Source organism: Etheostoma cragini, chromosome 22 (genome assembly GCF_013103735.1).
Source record: "Etheostoma cragini isolate CJK2018 chromosome 22, CSU_Ecrag_1.0, whole genome shotgun sequence".
In the NCBI taxonomy this organism is placed as follows: Eukaryota; Metazoa; Chordata; class Actinopteri; order Perciformes; family Percidae; genus Etheostoma; species Etheostoma cragini.
This window is the reverse complement of record NC_048428.1, coordinates 9,640,694-9,662,640: the sequence shown is the minus strand read 5'-3', so window position 1 is coordinate 9,662,640 and position 21,947 is coordinate 9,640,694. Positions and strand designations below refer to the sequence as shown.

The 21,947-nt window shown below is 39.7% G+C and overlaps 1 protein-coding gene across 5 annotated transcripts in view; it reads right to left on the bottom strand.

Annotated features, from left to right (window-relative positions):
- Nucleotides 1-21,947, bottom strand: part of ctnnd2a (catenin (cadherin-associated protein), delta 2a) — a 261,359-nt gene that overhangs the window by 31,792 nt on the left and 207,620 nt on the right. For all 5 annotated transcript variants that reach the window (XM_034862043.1, XM_034862040.1, XM_034862041.1 and 2 more), the window contains 4 exons: nt 19,976-20,093; nt 15,695-15,877; nt 10,956-11,129; nt 8,432-8,582 (listed from right to left, as the gene is read on the bottom strand). In XM_034862043.1, coding sequence (XP_034717934.1) covers nt 8,432-8,582; nt 10,956-11,129; nt 15,695-15,877; nt 19,976-20,093 — 626 coding nt within the window. The remainder of the gene's footprint in view (nt 1-8,431; nt 8,583-10,955; nt 11,130-15,694; nt 15,878-19,975; nt 20,094-21,947) is intronic.

Below are 21,947 nucleotides of genomic sequence, written 5' to 3'. Positions count from 1 at the left end.
AGGATAAAACAAATATGAGGTGTGGTGTGGCAAGATAATGCAAAGAAGAAGGAGAAGAAGGTGTGATAGAGGGAGAAAGAGAAGAAGAAAGGAGAAACATAGAGAAGGTGGAAGTGGACTAGTCATGTTCTTTCTTTTGCTGTTGATGTTTTCCAAAAAATTCTTATTATTCCTCCTTTCAGAAAAAGTGATCATGGGTATGGATTTTGTTAATAAAGTTGTCACAAAACCCCTACACCCTATACTTTAGAGTTAGGTAGGGTGTCTTCTGCAACAAAAATAAAGTGCTATCCGTGCTCTGAAGGTGTTTTCATTTGATGTGGTGCTAACAGAACTGCAGAGCTTCTACACCAATCACATAAGAGAATATCCTGATCAAACTTGGCCGTGCGCCCAAAACTCGTGCCCTCTGACGATTCCCATGAAAGAGGTGGTCGTGTTTGATGTTGGAGGTCAATTAATGTAGTCCACACACCGGAAGGTAGCCAGCTAATGGAACTGTCTCTGTGTCAAGCTAAGACATTTTCTGTGATTCTCCTTGAGTGTTAATGCACATTATAAATATATCACTATTAAATACTGCTAAGTCCCAATGCTTAATAACCAATGCAACAGTACAGGATTAAAACCTCTGAGCCACTTAAATCACCTAAAGTTATGTGCTTTTATAAAGTGTAATTTAAAGATTTCCACATCCAAATTTGTATTACTTTACATCCAAAATGTAATGAAATTCCTACTGTGGAACTTCACATTATGATTTACTTTTGGAATTTAATTAAACCTTTTCTTCAGAATTCACAAACCCCATTAGCATTACCACTTGGAGCCAGTCACTTCCTATAAAACACAATATTAATTCATAAACTGGTTTAAATTAAAACAGATATTTGCATGAATCATCTTTTCATTAAACACTTGACGGTAGTTTGTATGGACGTTTTTCCGCCTCTTTATGTAAATGAAATGCATTTTGCAATTGGCAATTCAATTTGCAATTTTATCAAGCTATTTGAATATGCATTTTGCAATTGACAATTCAACATGCAAAGTGGCAACTCATTTCAGTTATAATTAGGTTGATTAAAATAAAAAATAAAAGCTCAATCACTTGCATTTCACAATGCTGTGGTCTGTGGTATTGCTTGTGGTGTCTTTATTCAATTAAATGTGCCAGTGAAACAGGGACGTTAGCAAGTCACTTCCTTGGTCATTACCTACCAGCCTGGGCAGAGACTTTACCGACATAGTTCTTCTTGATCAGTGAGTTTATACCTTAGATAAATTCCATACTGTTTGTTCAGCCTAGACTTTGGATATTAGTTTTTAGCAGTAGGATTGTTTGTCTACGTCCTCTTATTACAATACAATTACCGTGGGTATAGCTTTCCAGCAATTTAAAGGTGCCCTGCCACACAAAACTACAAAATGCCACAAAAAACTACAAAATACGTTTTTGTGTTACGTTGTGAAAACGAAAATGAACTGCTACCTCCTCTGTCAGCTTTACCCACTGAAAAGAAACAAGTGGAGAAATCAGGCCAATTAAAAAAGCTGGTCAGTCTGATGTCATGTTGCCTGAGCTCATTACTATTCATGAGCTCTCCCAGTTGCGCTAGGTAAAGGATGCTAATAGCGAGGCTCTCATTGGCTAGCTATTAGCCAATCAGAGACAAGCATCTTAGCTCATTAAATATGAATGAGAACTGGCGCAAGTTGAGCTTAGTCTTCTTACAGGCTTTCTATACCACGCTAGAAAGGCTTGAAACAAGGTAACCAAGGCATTTTCTACAAAAACATGTTACAGAGTTTATGGTAGATCTTCATACATTATCACAAAGTAATGAAATATATGTGGCAGGGCATCTTTAAGCCAACGCTTAGGAATAATGAGGATTGCATTATTTAAATAGAAATTGCAAAATGCATATTGAAATTGAATGACAAAATTGCACATTTACTTTGCAATTGCAAGTCCGATTTCCATTTGAATAAAGAGGCCAAAAAACACGGCAATATGAAATGCAATTCATCAAACCTTAATTATTATTTTAAAATGAAATAATTCAAACTGAAATGAGGACTGCATTGTCACTTTGCATATTGAATTTCCACTTTCAAAATGCATTGCCATTTGAATAAAGAGGCCAAAAAACTTCCAAAGGTTTGGATTTGGTTGCAAGCACAGCATGTTCATGAAAACCTTTAATTAATGGTTGCTAAATTTGAAAAACAAATACAGTGTTGTTTTGGCATTCCACTGCTGCTCCCAATTCATGTGTGTCAAATTACCATCTGTAAGTAAATGGGGAAGAATTACGCTGACAGACAGTGTTGCAGTGAATGGGACTCGTTTATTGCTACACAGGCGTACAGTACATTATGCAAATCAAAAACTAAGAAGGAGGTGAAATCAGGATCAAGACAAAAACGTTGACAGATGAGAAGAATGATTTTCAGCCATATCAATATGCCACTAAATCACATTACAGAGGGATTGGATTATAAGCATATGTATGTACTGTATGTGCTTAGCTGTCAGTGCTCTTTCGTCTTTTTCATCTTCCACCCCTAATCAGTCTCCCTAGCTGTGTTTAGTCTATCTCTGCTCTTTTACTCTATCCATCTGCTATTGCGTGAAACAGTGCTTTCCAGAGGATTTGACAATGAGGTTATTGTGTCGGAAAGCTGATTGTAATCGCCGCTCTCTCTGCTCACATACAAACTGCCATCCCCCCCGGAATTTTATCAGTAATGCGTTACATTTCTGCGTTACAGCAAAACGTAATACATTACTGTACCTGCTTTACTTTTTTAACAGGTTTCTCCCAACGCTATAAATGAGCAATGCAAAATCATACTACAATTAGGTAGAATTTTGATCTGACAGAGACAAGAACCACAAATGCTCTGTGATATTGCTCTGGGTTTTGCAGAATGCATGGTGTTTGACTCAGACGTAAGACTCGCTGTGGTGAATAAAGTTTGTGAACATGGGCCAAATGAGTCTTGTCTCTTCAGAGTGCCTGGCCTCTACCTTTTTTATGTTGTATCAAATCACACCTTGATTGATCCCTCTCACTTTTTTGCTCTCTTCCTCTCTGAGGCTTTCTGTGTTTTTGTGACATTGTGGGTCCTTAAGGCAGTGTAGAGTGCTAGTGTCTTCTTTCAATTTTTTCCCAATGAGGAGAGAGCATGTGTAGACGTGCAAGAGACAAAGCAGTGTTCCAAGGATCTTTTTTCAAAGCCGTCCAATTTTTTTTCTGCAGCCACTACGAACACTTCTACATGTTGATTACATTTTTTCAGAAAGGCAGTGGTGTTGCTTTTCTGCCGTAGAAAAACACCATATGGACACAGGCCCTAACTCTGACATTTACCATTTGGCTCATTTTTTATGTTTGCCAGTGAGTACAAGCCTTTTTTTCAGTCAAAAAGATGGAGACTAATTAACAGAGTGGCTGGTGAAACAAAACATTGAGCAAACTTAAGAAAAGGACATCTTTTTTAAATATTTGGCAGACCAAACCAGGACTAAAATGCCATTAAAGATTTACTTTCTTGTGTATGCTCTTATACTGCTAGATGTAAAATATGTACTGACACAAATATGACTGGCCAAGTCTTTCTGCTACAAATGACTTAAAGAAGCTTTAAAAGTGCAATATGTAATACTGAGAGCTAGCATTTAAAATAGTTAGTGCAGTCCAAATTCAAAATACTGGAGAGAGTTGTCTCCCCGCCCCCTCCTCCTCCTCACCAGCTTCCCCATCCACCCCAGCTAGTCGCACATAGCCATACATTGCTCCACAGTGCAGCGGAGTAGCTAACGTTAGATGCTGGCTATGTTGACAGTCATAAAAGCCTGTGCTCACGCAGAGCTCTGTACATGATTGACACACTTTCTCGGCTTAAAATTACTGCAACAAGTGCTAAAAATACCTACCTAGTCTCACTTTACCATACCATCCACATGCTGCGGAGTGGGCGGGGGTCTTATTACTCCACATGGTATTCCGGGATGGGAGAAAAACGTGCCGTGGTTTATAGACAGCTCTTTAAACCAATGACAATTGTCATGGGTGGCACTAAGGTCCTCAAGCCTCAATTTACCATGCAGAGATCTGAGGAGCAGTTAACCATAGTCCTCATCAACATACCAGAGTTTAAAATTCTAACACAAGCGCGAGGAAACAGACAACGGCGAAAATACATGCATCCTGCAACACCAGGGCCGATCATCGGTCTATCCCTAAACTCAAGTACTCTATATAATTCAATGTGAGTACACAAATGTTGAAATGACTGAAACTGCCCGTCCCGTGTAGCCGTGATACATTAGCTTGAAGCTAATGCTTACCTGTTAAAACCTTACTGTCGTTTAATTCTGTACAGAGTCCACAAGGTCTGGAGATTACTGATGCCAAAATATCACTTGTCCTCTTTTTATGGCACAAAATACACAGTTATTCTCAGAAAACTTTCAAATGTTCTTATTCCAACCAACACCATTTTCAATATGTTTAGTGTACACAGCATCATTTAAATATACTTCTAAGTACCATACTATGACAACTGAAACATTGAGTTTTTTTAGGTCTGGTAGAATCGGTCACGTTTTTCGCAGGTATATCTGGCAACCCTTTTGGAGGATTGAACTAAATTGAACCAAGAATTTTACTGTATCACTGTAACCTATCAGCTAAATTATTAATAATCTTAACTTGCATAACTGTCAAAACCACTTTAAATCTCTCTCAAGAACTCTATTTCCTCCCCTAGGTGTGTCTATTTTTAATCAAATCTGCCAACACCTCCCTGACAGTGCCAGGCATGGTTGCTACATCTGTAATGCCCCCAATTATCTCTCTCTTTTTATTATATATCTCAATTAGTCTTCATCCCACTATCGCTGTCTTATTGTCTTTCTCAAGTCTCAGAAAGCTAAGGGGAAGCTAATCACATGCAGGATTTATACCACCTTATCCTGCTGCTGAATAAGTCAAGCGTGTTTATTTAAATGAAAATGCCAAACACATTTGAATTGATTTTCCCTGTGAATTCTTAAGTAATTACATTATTCAATCAGCCTGTGTTTTGCCTGCCTTTCTCTCAATGAAGCACACATTCATTACAGTGTCTACCTCTCTTTCCACAACTCTCTTTTTTATCTTTCTCTAGTATCTCTATATTTCCATATATTATATATTGTACTTTAATTATACACATATCAGTTATGTTGACAATGAAAGAGCAAATTAGACTTAATGTAAAGGCAACTGAAACAGCATTTTGCCCTTGGAATACTACAATATTCAATATCAAAACCAAATATAGTACATTTAATAATAAACTCTACCTGGTTGGTGGCAGGGGAAATACATAGCAGTTGTAAGTCTAATTGAGGTGATATGGATAATGTGCTTCCATATTTTATTATCCTACATCTGGATTTGCATATCACAGTTACAGTGGATTTGGAAGGCAATCCAAGGGATGACATGCAAAGGTCCTTCTAAATCATTTAAGCCAATACACTTGCAGATGCATTAAACAAAGAAAGACAAACAGACGAACAAAACATAAACAAGAACCATTCAGGTCGAACTGATAAGTGTCTTTGTGCAAAATGCTTCAATTATCCTGTGAGCTGCTGCCGTGGGCCAGACAGACCCTCGCTGTATGGGCGTGTTGAGCTTCGGTGGTGGCGTTCCTTGCCGTTCTAACAACACTCTGGCAAAAACCCAGAGAGGCTCCAGAAGCCCCTCGCCCTCGGGTTGCTATAGAAACCACTGAGCCCACCAGGAAGCCGAGATAATCAGAGATACCAGAGACAGAAAGTCACACATGCACACACAATATTTGTTGACACAAACACACACACACACACACAATATTTGAAGACACACACATACATTCTCAGCAGCTATCGCTTTCCAACTTTCTTTAGACTTTCTCTTTTAACTCTTTTTTCAATATTACTCATCCCCTACACTGTGTTTCCTTAATAGTCTAAATATCACAACAAACACAACTTGGGCTTGGTTAAAGGGCGAGTCCCTTATATTTGGAGTTTCTTTATTTTAGTTTGTAGCTTTCCAGCATAGTGTTCCTTATGTATCCAAATCTTCCCATTTTGGTCAAAGTAGGTATGTTTTAGTGTCAGAATGCAGTTATCCCAAGACCTTCTAAGTACTTTTCCCCACGTGACTAGATGTAGGTTGTAGGTGGCCGTATGATGGCGTTGCAGAAGTAGACATGAAGCTGAACGAAGTATTGCTATGGACGCCGCGTTTGGGTCGGAGCAGAAAGTCACAATAACACAAATTTTGGTTCACCCAAGTCACACAATAACACAAAATAACCAACCAATGAATCCAGGAATAGCATCTCCCGTTTCCTACGAGGTAAAATTACTGTTTTGTTCAAATAATTGTGCCATTGAATAGAGCGACAAATGCTGCTGTGGACAGGGGGTACCAGCAAAATCCATTTTAGTCACCTAAGAAAATGACCACCTAAAAAAAATAAAAAAATTAAAAATTAAATCTATTTATGTGTTATACAGTATAATTGTATACTCTTTAAATCCACCAGGCTCCATTGACAAAAACAATAATTTCAAACGTTACCACTGCTTAATGTCCACAGCAAATTTACATTTCTTAGCTTCTGTGCTGTTGTTTCCAAACTTAGCACAGCTAACATTGAGTAAGCTAGTGCTAACACATAGTATTTTTATTGAATTCATAATAACAGAGTATACCGGGTAGCGGGTTAGTCATAGGATCTTGGCATTGGGGAAAATAAAACTTGAAAAATAAAGTAAGAAATATGAGAAGATATAGATAGAAGATATACAGAAATATAAGGGGAAATTCAGTCTACAAAAAGAAGCTATGATGTATTTAGTCTCTGCTTTCTTAGGTTGAGTTTTCTTTCACCCTTGCGTAGGTCCAAAAAATATCCCAAGAGGTCCTGCCATTCTGCTAGGCCTGCTGCGGCTGCTGCTGGTAGCTCACTGTCTCTGCTCTCTGCTCTCCCCCTCCCCCTCCCCTCTCTCTGTCCTTAATTGCAGGACTGAAGTGTGGTGTGCGGGAGTCAGGGTTCCAGCTGCAGCTTGTCTACAGTAATCACCTCTGCTTCAAATACCCGGTCAACATACCAGTCCTTGTTAGGTCATAGTCAAGACAACCATGTTGGTCTTGCTGCTGGTGCTAGCCGTTGTAGTTAGTGTTAGTGTTTTTTGCGAGCCTGATTGTTCTCTTTCTGCCACAATTCTGTAAACCTGACACCTGCTGCCACTTCACTCCTTCCTTCCACCATTCTCTACACCGGATCTCTGGACTATTGGACACACGGTACTACTCTCACACTGTACCCTGGATATCCATTGGATTTGGACTTTGCTTTTTCTGTGTTGCATTCCCAAATTTGGACATTTGGAATAAACCTGTTAAACTGTCACTTGGCTCTGTGTTGTTTTCTTCACTTGGGTTCAACTTTAATTTCCCATGTAACACATCCTCCTTGTTAGATGACAGTTTGTGAAGCGTAGACTCATAAGATGCTGTCTCCACCATTGCATTAGTCCAGTCTTTCAGATTAGGAGATACAGCAGTTTTCCAACATCTTAAAACAACTGTATATACTATTCGGAATTTGTAATCTGTTCCCTAGTAAGTCAGGGGAATCAGTGTATTCATAACATTGATTCACTTCATGTGGTAACCCAGGTCACTCGTTTTTGCTGAGTGGGTGATTTCATTTGAAAAACCCTGAAAATGATGGATGTACTCTGCCTTTAATTACATTGTAATGTAAAATGACTACAGCTAATGGTTAAAATCGAAGAGGAAAAACCTGCATCACACTTTCACCATATGGTAATGTTTGACAGATTTGGAGCGCCATCATTTTAGAATGCATGTAAAGCCCCATGATCCTGATCTTAGTTTGCAATTACCAATGAACAGTCTCAATCAATGACATAATTTAATCAATTAAAAATCCCCCAGCAGCTCCAATTTTCTCCAGGAGGAAGAAGCCAGGTGAGCCATCTCACTGTTGATATGAGGTGACTTCAGGCTGGCATTAGTGTAAATTACTTCTAATTGGAGCAACTGGCTACAGGCTCTTTACCCTCCTGTTACATCACTTGAGCACAGGCTTTACTTGCATACTCTAAATGAGAACAACATGGCAGGAACAGACCGCAGTGGAACAGCTAGGCAATTATAAATGAAAATGGGCTTCAGGTTGCTCTACACAAACAGAGACCGCAACTGAGCATAACCGGGCCGGTGTCCAAATTCATGTTACTTTATTGACATTAAAAATGACAGTGATCCTTGCAACGGTTTCGTCTAACAAGAGGCGATTGCTTCACCACCAAATATTATCACTTGGAAACGTTTTCATCAGGACTCACCAATGAGCTCCTTGTTCCTGATGTCCAGGGCCATGTTTCTGAGAGCGGTCGCCACGGCACACACCACCTTGTCGTTGTCTATCCTCAGTAACTCCACCAGGATAGGAAGGCCTTTCTCCTTACGCACTGCTGCCCGGATGTACACCGACCACTGGCGGAGAGATATCAAGGAAAAGACAAAATGACTGAATAGTAGCTTGGCAATAGCAAAAAAACAATCTCGTGGTGACAATGTACTTCATAAAAGGAGGGTTAGATGAGCTGTGACAATTTGCAGCATTTAGAATTAAAGTACATTCCCAATTTTAAAACCTAGCTTTTACTTTTCAGGTTTTGTTCATCATTCCTACCATGCACAGTGAGAGCAATTATAATTGTGTCCACACAATACGGTAAACAAAAGACCGGACATGGCAACAATACCAAAACCATCCCCCTTACTTGCTTCTGACACTTGTTTGGTTCACCTTACTTGGGAATTCACTGTGTGTTTGTGCATGGTGTAAAAGTAATGGCTATTGTCAATCCTTACATTTTTACTCTTACATGTATTGTCCCTTTGCTGACTTTCTTTCTTTTTCTTTTTTTTCCCAGACAGAACAACCAATGAATAAAGGAATGAACTGTGGGCGAGTTTGAGTGGGAGATGTTATATTCAGGGTCATTATGAGAGGGGGCATCACACTGACTCACAAGTGGTATACGGTGAGGGAGAATTACATGAACCAGAGAGAAGAGTTCTGAGCATGGAGACCACTCTGTCCTCCCTCAATAACTATCAAGGTACGCTTAAATGGACTACTCAACCCTGAATGGCTCAAGTGGTGCCGCCTTGTGGGTCGACTGTTGAAGACTGGGGATGTGCTGAAAGCATCCAAGAATAGATAGGAGTACGTCAAGTGTGAAGCTAAAAGACTGAAGCTGAAAAGAATAATTGAGAGCGTATGTTAAGATTAAAAACACATGATTGTTTTTCTTAGAGACCAAAATGGGCAAACTATGGTTCATATAATCATTTTAGGAAATAATTCACCCTTGGAGGGAAATTATCACAATGTCCTAAAACCAAGAGCTTAGTGAACAGAGCGTAGTGTGCCAGCAGTAAGCCAACCCAGCTTATTTGGAAACTGTCAGCAGCACTATTCTCAAAGTCAGGAGAGGGCTCTTGCTTAGAAGAGACAAAACTACCGCACGCATGCACGCACGCACAAGAACACCTGCCCCCATTTTTTCCTCCTCCTCCCTTGTCTTTCTATAGCCTCATCTCCTTCTATTTGCATCTTGCTCTGTTCTCTGTCCATTCCACTATTAATGAAAAAAAAAAATCTGATCCCACACAATTACAGGACCACATAGACATCCCCCTCAACCACAGTGTGCTTCCCTGTCTGTAACTCCATCTAGAGTTTTCACATACAGCAAAAGCAACGTAACGTTGTGTTGAAGGGTTGTCTGATAAACATTTACATTGACATTTCCACAACGAACAATGTCTGATGCAGTTTCCCAACGTCATTCCAAGGTTACGCCCACACACTTTCTGCCTTTTACCCTTATGCACACACCACCCTCTTGGCAAACGCTGCCTTTACTTATACTCTCCAATATGACCGCATGACTCACATCATTACCATCTAGCTGTTTCCTTCAGTCAGCTGCTGTTGAACCCTTGCTCTACTCCCTGGTGTGTTCAGGCTTGAAGCCTTAACATTATTACAGTAATTGCATTGCTGCTGAACGATATTATATGCTATAGAACACATACCGACTTGGGATTGGGCTGGAAATATTTCAGCAGGATGGTGTACTGAGCCAATAGCATTATACGATTCATAGTCTTTGAGCTGTTTGTCATCTGTACGCTGTGGCATTTACTGCAACCAAATTAGCTTTTGAATTTGTATAAAGACTGAACTAAACTTTAACCAGATGATCAAGGTTTAAGTGAAATTGTTTTTCTTTTTGTTCCTTTATATTTTTAACCCTTTACTACATTTTGAAGGATATTTCCCTGCCATGAAGAGAAATTTATTACCCAGCAAGGTGATTCTGATTCTAATTTTCATTTTCCCATCCTGTGAAATGACTATCCCTCTCTAAGAATCTATCCATCCAACTTTACTTTTCAATGCAGAGGTGCAGAAGAGTTCTTGGTTACAGGCGAGTGTGAGAGTTTCTATAAAAGGACTCAGTCATGAGATAGCAGGTAGCATTCACGCATAATCACACACTCACACACAAAGTAGTTTGTCACGCTTACAATGTGAAAAAACATTTTTTTCTGGTTTATCTGCACAAATTCTTTGTGTACACTTTGTGTCTCAGCATTCACAGCACGGCTGAGTGAGAGCACGCTCATGATGAATCCCTTCTTTTCATACTAGAAGACAATTAAAGTTACAGTTTCCCCCGTTGACCTGCACTATTCTAAAAAACACAACAGTTCAAGGATTGCAAAGCAGCCTCAGCTTCTGCATCACCAGCATTACAGTCATAAACTCTAATGTCTCTCTGTAGCCGTTACCTTCCAGCTTCCTGCAGCCAGGTTCTGCAGAGCGCCAGCTGCTCCCTCCAGTGTGTCTGGATTGGAGCATTCAGACAGCAGGGTGAGGTAGGGCTTGACGATGGTGGGGTGCCACAACATCTGAACCCCTTTGGGGGCCTCCGCCGTGTCCGGAAAGGGGCCCACGCCATCCCACTGTGAAAGAGAATACAGAGTGGGACAGATTTGTTTAATGTTAACTTATATTTCAGAAGAGATTGTTAAGTGAACACTAGAAACTCCTTTCCAGCAATGAGATTTGTAAGTGTGTTTCAACGGTGACCCCACCTAGCTCTGTGATGTTAAAGGGTTGTGGAGTCCACCTGCACATCACCGCAGCAAGGTGTGAAGTTAAACCCCTGGAGGTCAGCTAAAACAAGATGTTCTGGGGGTGTTACACTAAAAACACACCTGTAAAATCCCACCTAAGCGATTAGTTTCAAAGGAGCAGAGAGCAAAGATTATTTAGTGTCCCTACTCTTTCCATTTGCTTTTGTGAATTCTGATTCCATACCTGCAATATCTATGAAAGAAAAATATCTGTGGATGACTATCCCCATGTGTCTAGGTGCATACCCTACTACATCTCCACTCAGTACACCCCGACCTATTAAAAAGTGATAGAGACACTGAGGAAATTGCTGCATGACAACCTGCTTTGTAGGAGAGAATGATGATGGAGCAGAGAGGTGGGAAAGGGCAAAAACATAGAAAGGAAAGAGATGCATGTGAAGACAGAGACCATGAGAGAATGTCTCCCTCCTACATTTGCTTTAAGAAATAAACTTAAAGCTTCACACCCTGCTTCCCCTTTACCTCCATCCTCCTCCACTATGTAGTCCCTTGATGTTTGAACCTCTTTGTTGAGTGACATGCCCACACCTCTTTCATGTAGGCATGAAGCCACATCTAACACTTTCTCTCTCTCTCCTTTTATTTCTGTTTCTTTCCTCTCCTGCTTGTCATTACTATCTTGCCCACCTTTTTTCTCCTGTTGATTCTTTTCTCTACCTATCCCTTGACTTCTCTCTCTCTCTCTCTCTCATTCTTGTTTGCCTCCCTCGCTCCCTAATTCCTTATTCTATTTCCATCATTCTCTCTCCAGTCAGCTTTTCCTTTCCCTACCGACCTTCTCGGTTTTGCGCTCCACTGCTTTCCCTCCTTCCCCTCCTTCCCCTCCTTCCCTTGTCTCAAGGTAAACTAGGCTAGTGTGTGTCTTGAGAGAGGTGCTTTGTGATGTGTGTTTGGCTGTGCATGTTTTTTTATCTATACATAGATTCTCTGAACATAAAATCAAAGGCGTATTTTAAATTTAAAATGTGTAGAGGAACTATACCAAGATGCATTAACTCGTTCACAGTAAGGTACTTGCTTGCTAAGAAAAACCCTACAATACATAAAACATACTAAAATAATGCAAAATGTTAGAGAATTCAGCTTTGATTTCATAAAAAATTCCAAATGTGTTTCAAAAGTTCTATTTTATTCAAGAATTTTCAAGCCACAGATATCTTGAAAGAAATCAAAACATCTGTAGAATATCCAACATCGTAAAAACCTGTGTGTGAGTGTGTTGCAGTATCTATCAGGAATGTGTATGTCCAGTTCAGGCTCTTGTGCTGCTCCATGGCCTTGCTGTCTGAACGTCCAAATGATTAGGGAGACTATATTACGGTCTAACTACCTGAGTCTCTGTCTCTGCCACACTCAGTCTCTATCCGTCTCTTTCCCTCATGCTTGGTTTAATTATTTCCTTGTCTCTCTTTCTCTCTCTGACACAGTCTCTTAAAAAAGAAAAAAAGAAAAGACCCAGTCTTTTGGCTCATTTTCTTTCTCTTTCACCCTGTGCCTGTCTGTCTCTCAAAGTGTACACCTCTGAATTCCTTCTATATTGGTCCTGACTACACCCAGTTCTACCTATCTCAATGCCTACCAAAAATGTATTTGGTACATGCAAACACATTTTTTCTTCTTGCTCTGTCTGTGCACATGGTCTCTCTGTCTGTGCACATGGGCTGTGCTCATGTGTGCTTTAAGTAAATAAACGATACCCATTGGGAAAAAGGAAAGAGACAACGTAGCCAATGAGTTGCAAAAGACTGGAGAGCCGATGGCCACTTATGAAATAAACCATAAACATAGCTCTGGGTCTCAGGTTTAGTTTTGGGTCTTAAAGATCAGTCCAGTTAAGTATGCTTTGGGCTTAAGGACGCAACTAGAGGCTGTATTTTTTGTCTCGGTTTTGGGCCCATGGATAATTCTAACATACACGCTCACAACCTTGAGCTCTGCTGGCCGGTCAGGTGGGCTTTTGACTTGTTTTGCCCATGGAGAAATTTACACCTCTACCTTAACAGCCTGAAAAAGGCATAACAGAGTAGACAGCAGGGAAGAGGCAGAGTAAAAAATTAACATGATGAAGCTTTAAACGAAAAACGTTAAGTTAAAAAAAATTGAATTAGTTTTTTTCACATACTTAAAATTTGATGAAATAAAAAGCAACAAAAATTGCTCCATGAGCCAATACATTATAAAATAAGTCAATGCTTCAACCCAGCCTGCATAGCACTCAGATTTTCATTCCTGTTTTCCATTATTCACCATGTCCCCGTTGACGACACGGCTGCTTCAACCACTCACACACTGCTTTATACTGTATATATGGGTGCAAAAAGAAGATCACATTTTATGATGAAGCAGGAAAGCTGCAGTATATATTGTATCCTCAGAATATATATATATATATATATATATATATATATATATATATATATATATATATATATATATATATATATATATATATATATATATATATATATATATATATATATATATATATATATATATATATATATATATATATATATATATATACAGTATATTGCACAAGTTTGTGATCAGATCCAATTCATCCTCACTATGTGTTTTGATGCTGTTGGTGGAAAGCACATTCTAACACACTGGTCCAAAATCCCCCATTAAGTAGTCAATTGAGTTGGGATCATCTACAAAGACCATAGCAAATAATTGACATAATTTTATTACTGAAAATATTCAGTGATCCCTTGTTTTGTATGGAATCATCTGCATTCATAATGTGTCCTCACTTTTTAGGGTTCAAACCGTAAAGCGGTAGAACCCTTCTATGTTCGTCTGTTTTAGTTATTATTATTATTTGTTGTCTGCCGCGCCGGCTCAAATTCCCGTCACCTGGAATGTGCTAGAAACATGAAACTTGGGGTAATAACTGTAAATGGTGTCCACGTGCTTTTATTGAAATATGAACTCAATCGGCCACATGGGGGCGCTGTATTTAAGGCTTCAAAATGCAAACCTTGAAAGGCCATGCCCCCCCACACCGTAAGTTGGATTGACTTGAAATCTTTTAAACAGGTGCAGCTTAATATGCTCTACAAAAAAAGCCTCAAGGATCATTAAGGTCAGCCTAGAAAATCTTTTAAGACCCCAAGGTATCTTCACTTGGGGTAAGGGCTCATTCCCTACCTGAAGAGGTGCTGCTCCTCATCCCAGCTGCTTCACACTCGGCTTTGAACCGATCCAGTGAGTGCTGAAGGTCACAGGCCGATGATGCCATCAAGACCACATCATCCGCAAAAAGCAGTGATGAGATCCCAAGCCCACAAAACTGCACCCCTCCCCACCCCAACTAGGCCTCAATATCCTGTCCATAAATAGTCCAACCTTGGGTTAAAGCATGTCCATATCTCTATTACTTTTCAAGTTATTGATCAATAAACTTCAAAAGGGTCGTGGCTCTGGACATAAATGTAAAGCCGTAATGCCAATCATCACAAAACTCAGTTTTATTTACATATGCCACTAGGGGGCGCAACAAGCGCAAGATAGGTGAGTGGCATGGCACATGTTTTACTATAAATCACATATTCATTGTCCAATCAACATAAATCTCTCGGGATTTGTCCTGATAAGTACCTGAACCACGCCATTAATGTTTCATTCAAATTGAACACGTGGGGGCGCTATAAATGCAAACAAAGTGCAGGTGATTTAGCGCAAATCAGGCTATTCATGACTAAATGTTTGTCCAATAGACACAAAACTTCCAGGAAATGTCTACATGACCTCACACATACGCTGCAAGTCTCATTCCAATTGACCACTAGGGGGTGCTGTAAATGCACAATACCTGGACGTCGAATGACGCAAATCAAGATTTGAGCTTGGAATCGCAGCTTGTACCTTTATTATTAGCAATTGTTTCTGTGTTGGTCATCTGCTTTTCTCAAATTGCCCTGAGCTGTACTGAGTTACATATCACACTGAATTGAAATCAGAAATTATTTGTAGGAATTTCAAACAAAGTGAACCGTTTGTCCAGTCGTTACAAAGTTTGCAGGATATTTTTAATAAAGACGTTGGACCACATGTGTAAAATTACTTTGAAGTCGCTATTGAGAAAAAAGGTTTGAACCCGCAAATCGGCGATGAGGCTATATTTTCTTTTTGTTTTTCACATCAACTCTCCCCACGTGTGTGTGTGTGTGTGTGTGTGTGTGTGTGTGTGTGTGTGTGTGTGTGTGTATATATATTTATATATATACATACTGTATGCCAAGGAGTATGAACGCTATTCTAGTTGCTAAACACCAACACTTTATTTTCATTCACTGTGTCCATTCCATTCATCCATATCTTATTTATTTGCCCTGATCATCTCCTCTTATCTCAGTCCTCACCTGATCGGCTCCCTTCTTTTTCTTCTTCTTCTTGCCCCAGCAGCCGGAGCTCTCTCCGTCGCGGCCGTTGGCGTCACAGAGCAGGCCATCCAGCTCCTCCAGCCCCACCTGCTGGCCGTGGGATGTCTCGGCAGCCAAGCGGTACGACAGGTTCCTCAGGATGCAAACACAGTTCTCTACAGTCTGGAGATATAAAGAATCGGGAGAGATGGAGTAAGGTAAAAGGACGAAAGGGTGGGGAAAGGGAAGAGGAGATGAACAAAAGAGAGATATAAATGAATACAGTGAGAAAGTTGAGGTGCTATATTTCAGTTTGATGCCATTTAATGGAACATCTTGCTTGAAAACAGAGCAAACTCAAAGTCAAAGCATGCTGATAAAAAAACGCCCACTCTCACACTTTTACACTATCGCCCTTCCACCCCCACCCACGAGCCAGACAGACGGAGAGAGTGAGAGACGGAGAGCGACAGAAAGGAAAGAAGAAAGATAATCGGTACAGTAATATGCTTCTGAATTTTGTTTAGCTTGACTTTGAAATGAGAAAAGAAGAAACTCAGGTAAATTAAGAAAAATGACAAGCCCAATATAGTGTATCACACCCCATTAAACAGCAAGTTCAGAGGCAAACCAGCCAGCCGAGGACCGCACGAGTGTGTCTACACGAGCGTAAACAAATTCCTACAGCGTATGGTGTCTATGGTGTACGGTGTGTACTTTGACCGAGTGTGTGCACTTGCATGCGTGTGCTTAGTATCAGTGATAAAGGGGAGTCATCGAGTCAACAGAGTGGAAATTAACAAAGACAAATCATCAATCTTCTCTCTGTCTGACCGTTGGTTTACACAAAAACAACTAAGGAGTGCAATTGAACAGCCTCAAGAGACACAACAAACAAAACAATGTCTCACTACAGCGAGCTGCAGTCATGTTTGAAATTCTATTCACATGCTATTATAGAATGATGTAGGAGAAGTAACATTCTATTTACAATTGACATTTCATATTTCGATCTGTTATTTAACATCTATTTGCAGCACCCTGATCTTTCCAGCTGCATGGTTTAGGAACTAAAATGACTCCTGACTGTGGTTTAAATGAATATGAGCTATTTCTATTGATGAAAGGTTTTGTCTGTATGACCTTGTGGTTATTTACCAATTGTGCTTTTAGAATCTGCCATTCTTCTTGCAGTATACTTCCTCCTGCAGTAGCAACCACATTTAATGCGGGCTGTTACAGTTACTATATGTAACTTTTTAATGTTTCTGAAACTGTGTTATTTTTCATTTGATGATCAAAGATGACCTGCAACAGCAAATTTTTCTGCGAAATTCAATTTTTTTTACGGCAGACAGACCGGCTCTACAGTCCCAAATTGTGACCGGTCACAATTTTTGCTGTAACACCGGCTAATCCTTTGTTAGGGTATCCAGCCAGGTAAAAGGTAACAGGAGATTTCTTTATATAGGCCTAATTGTATTTTTATTTTATTTTAGAAGTTATTTATTGTAGTTATAGCTGATACTGGGCCATCACAGAAAAAAAGGAAATTAAATGAAGAAGAACTAAAAGTTAAAAGGGAAAGTGAAAGACAACGGTCTGGCTTTCAACAGATGAAGACAATTATGGAATTGGAAATGATTCAAAACCCACCCCAAAATGGCCCTCAGATATGTAGTATGTCTCTTTCATTCACAAAATAACTATGTGGTTTTACGTCAGTAGCCTATATGAAATTACGCTCCTCTTCCATGTAGTGCCGTATTTTCTTTTCAGTTGTATTTCTGTACTTGTGTAAAGTGTCGTTGGGTTTTATGAAATGTGCTACATAAATGGAAGTTATTATTACGTTGGTTGACAACAAACTTGCAATGCTTTGGCTCGTGACACACTGACAGTCGGTTTAGCTCACGACACATCCAAGTTGTCTAAGTTGCTGCATGCAACACTTGAAATATAACAATGCATCTGTAGAAGATTCTCTTAAAGGTGCCCTAAGTGATGTCACACATTTTGTGGGTATTTTTTTCACACGCAGCACAAATCTCACTAATCGCGAGCTGCCTGTCCCCAGAAGACACTGTAAAACGCTGTCTCTGTAGACAGCCCGGAATCCACAAACGGCAACAAAACAAACAGCGCCAACCTGCACCACGAACCATATCAAACAGTGTTCCAGCCTATAACTGACAACAAGGAGTTGGTTGAGTCAGGAAAGCACATTGTGTAGGTAGCCTACGTGCTAAAACTGCTGCGGTGATGGCTCAACCAACTCCTTTTTGTCAGTTAGAGCACCTTTAATGTAAATGAATGATTTACAGTGTGAGCAAAACATTCATCACAACTATATGACATCCAGGTAACGCTAACATACATACAGAACTGTAAGGAAAAGACAGCAGATGTAATAAAAACACTACCTTTTTTATCCAAAGCGGCTGGTAGAATCAACATAAACTCTAGCCACTTTAAATGTTAACACCATATATTCTATAGAATATCAGCATCCTATTGGTTGTGTATGTAGAATAATGTGCTTAGTCTTTTAGGTCTTGAACTATCATTTAAAATGACTGTGTCAGTTAAGTTAATTGTCTCTTAGCTGTGTGCTGTTACATAATGTGAAACCTATTTTAATGTCTCTAAAACTTCCTCATATCTGTGGAATTCCTTATAGCATAATAGCAGTAATCTGATGATTTCGTTTAATGGGACAAATTGCCTATAAAACATAATTGTCACATTACATATAGTGAATATTCCTCTGATCTAGCGCATTTCTGTCTGAGGATCTGTGAACATGAAAGGCGAAGGGGAGAGAGAGAGAGAGAGAGCTGAGATTGTGATGATCAAAACGCGTATCCTGAGAGTGCTGGTGATGGAAATTTTTTGTTAGAGCACTAACCGAGACAGAACTGATTATACAAGTATTTGGGCACATGAAGTGCTAGTGGTAATAAGTGCTAATCAGTTATAATGTTACTCGAACAACCTCAGCTTATGTAATTTCTGCTTAGACCGAAGTTACAAATACATATTTTTTTTAAATAACATGCACAAAGTGCATTTCCAAAGTGGAGCTAGGAGATATCAAGGATAAGTTGTTAACTCTTTGAGATCTATTTTCGAGTAAGTCTTTTTAATGATGACCAGATTGGTCTGAGTAGAGAGTGTGAGGAGGTAGTCTGGGCAAAGCAAGTGTGCAAAAAAAAGGCAGTACAAAATGAGCACATGGCTAATGTGCACGGATTTTTCCATCAGTGACCACATGCTGTTCACCTGCCAATCAGTCTTTGTTACTGTGGCGACAGCAGTACTCCTTTGGTGACTGCAGTCAGATGGTGAAGAGGGGCGGGCGGTTAAGCAGTGATTAAGAATGGCTATTTAGAGAAGCTGGGAGACAGGGAGACCTTGAGAAGTCAGCCATCCACAACACTGTTAATGTAGTATTGACTGGCCCTCACATACTATGTCATGAACACAAACACGGCAACATGAATGTGTCTTTGCACGGAGAAACACAAAGTGAACATAAACCAGCTCAACTCTGACTATTGGCAGAGCTAAATTGGCGGCAAAAAGTGCTGCAACACTTGAATTTGTGAGCTTACATTTGCCCAAAATAAAACATGTTGATGAACTGTACGCTCCTTGAAAACTATAATTTGTCTTCCTCGTGGCTGCTGGCAGTGAAAGGAGGTTCAGCCATTGTTGTTGTTTTATTTCTCACCTCCTGTTCAATGAGAAGATGTCACCACTTTAGAGCGGGAAGGAGACACGTTTCTCTTTAAGGATTACGTTTGAAAATAAGAGCATATACACTGTTGCAGTGCAAAATCATCATCTGCTACACTCTGCGGTGCCCAGCTACGTCCTGCTACGTCCTGCTGTGCCTTGTAATGCTGCACAGCGTCCTGCCATGCCATGAACTACTACAAAGAACTGCTACCAACTACTATTTCTTTCTATTTTTGTTATGTCCACTCTGCATTCTAACCCAAACCGGTCGTCAGACACCGCCTACCAAGAGCCTGGGTCTGTCCGAGGTTTCTGCCTTAAAGGAAGTTTTTCCTCGCCACTGTTGCACTGTTGCTTGCTCTGGAGGAGACTACTAGAACTGTTGGGTCCTTGTAAATTATGGAGTGTGGTCTATCTGTAAAGTGTCTTGAGATAACTCTTGTTATGAATTGATACTATAAATAAAATTGAAATTGAAATTGAAATTCAAAATTACAGACATAATCCAGCAATCCAGGACTAACGCACACACACACACACCTTGCTGTCTATCTCGCTGCTCCCCAGAGAGGTTTGGATGACGTAGAGCAGAGCATCTGTCAGGCCGTCACACTCCCTCATCCTTCTTCTTGCCTCCTCACCTGCGGAGCTTACATTCCTGCAACAAACACACAGACACACACACACACACACACACACACACACACACACACACAAACACACACACACAAACACACACACACACACAAACACAGAGTCAGAGTATGTGTATACTGTATGTGTCTGTGTGTGCAAAATAGAGGAAGAAAAAAACAAATGGGAAAAGAAAGAGAGTTTGTTAGAAGGTAAGATAAAACAGGAAGACAGATTTACGAAAAACGAAAGCTGGTAGGAAGAAGTGGAGAAAGACAGAGGCAGAGAGAGAGAGAGAGAGAGAGAGAGAGAGAGAGAGAGAGAGAGAGAGAGAGTGAGTGAGAGACAGCCCAAGGAACCTGGCAGCTCTTTCGAAACTCCACAATTGAGAAGGGACCATTAAAATTCTGGATACATTTCAATCTATGCCCCAAAGGCTCGCTTCAATTTAAAGCATTTGACTTGAGCCCAAAAAAAAAGAAAAGGGAGAAGAAAAGCTGCTTAAGTCAGACTGTTGTTTCCAGAACCAGCCAACACTCACAACACCAACGCTACTTTGATAATTTAACAATATTGTACCATTTATTATTAACACCTTTGCCAATATGATGATATGGTCATATGAATTGAACTGGAGGTGCAGGTGGGCTGGTGTTGGGTTGCATTTGTTTGGGTTTCAACATGGAGCTGTCTGTGAAATAGATACACTTGGTCCAAGATACTGACTCATTTGCTAGTGTCAATAACATAAATATGAAACCAAAGAGTGAGGCACGAGGTAGATTTATGAATGTGTTTCCCTTCCTCATCCCAAGAATGAGTAGAAACCTCTGATTGTTTATACAACTTTAAAAAATGAGATGATTTAAGGTATACACAACATTATGCATCGACCTGAGCATAACAATGCTTACGTGGCAGTGGACTGGCTCTACAGGGAGTAATTATGATGCTGTATTATTTATGTAAATTTATTAGGAAATGTTGCACATTACTGCCCATTGACACACACTGGAAATAGTTAGGATGGTCAATACTGTGAAATATAACCAGAAAATTGAGGAATACATACAAATATTTTAAAATAAATGATCACCGTGGAAGGGAGCCATGCCAGAAATAGCAGAAGAGATCATTTTGATATACAGTATAAACTTACATAATGCTATGAAGACAAAATACCTGACAGGTCTGTACTCAAAACACAGGAAACTTCACACACAACTTTTTCCAACATGTTCCTGGAATTCATTTTGAATCATTTTAATCTATAAATAATATTAAATCGCCTGCTCAAAGAAAAAAACACTGATTGGAACAAAAAAGCAAGATTTGTTTCTAAGTGCGTATAGTGTGTGTGTCATCCTGAAGACATATATAGCTTTTAGGGAAATCCATATTAGAGCCATAGCAAGCATAGTCTAGTATGTGTGTCTGTCTATGTGTACAGTAAATACCAAAGAGACAAACATATACACAGTGTCACAACCATTCAATGTCTTTCATCAGCATTGTCACAATGTGCAAAATCAGTTCTTGTCAATTCCATTAGAAATGACAATGGAAGAGGAGAGTGGTTATATTACACACAATATTATGCCTGTTAGTGTAGTGATAGTTGCAGAATGGGAATACATTACTCAGGGGAAGCAGCTCCACATAGAAGTTGATGAGCATGGAGGTTTTGAGGTTATTACTACAGTTCATCCTCTGGTGGCCATATTGGAGGGCTACAATAGTTGTGGATGAAGAGCCATGAAAAGCTGATTGTGATGTTTTAACTACTTTGCTGTCTCAGTAGTTATAATAATAATAATAATAATTTTATTTGACAGGGACAGTGTACATTAATCAACATTACTGTAAATGCACCAGAATT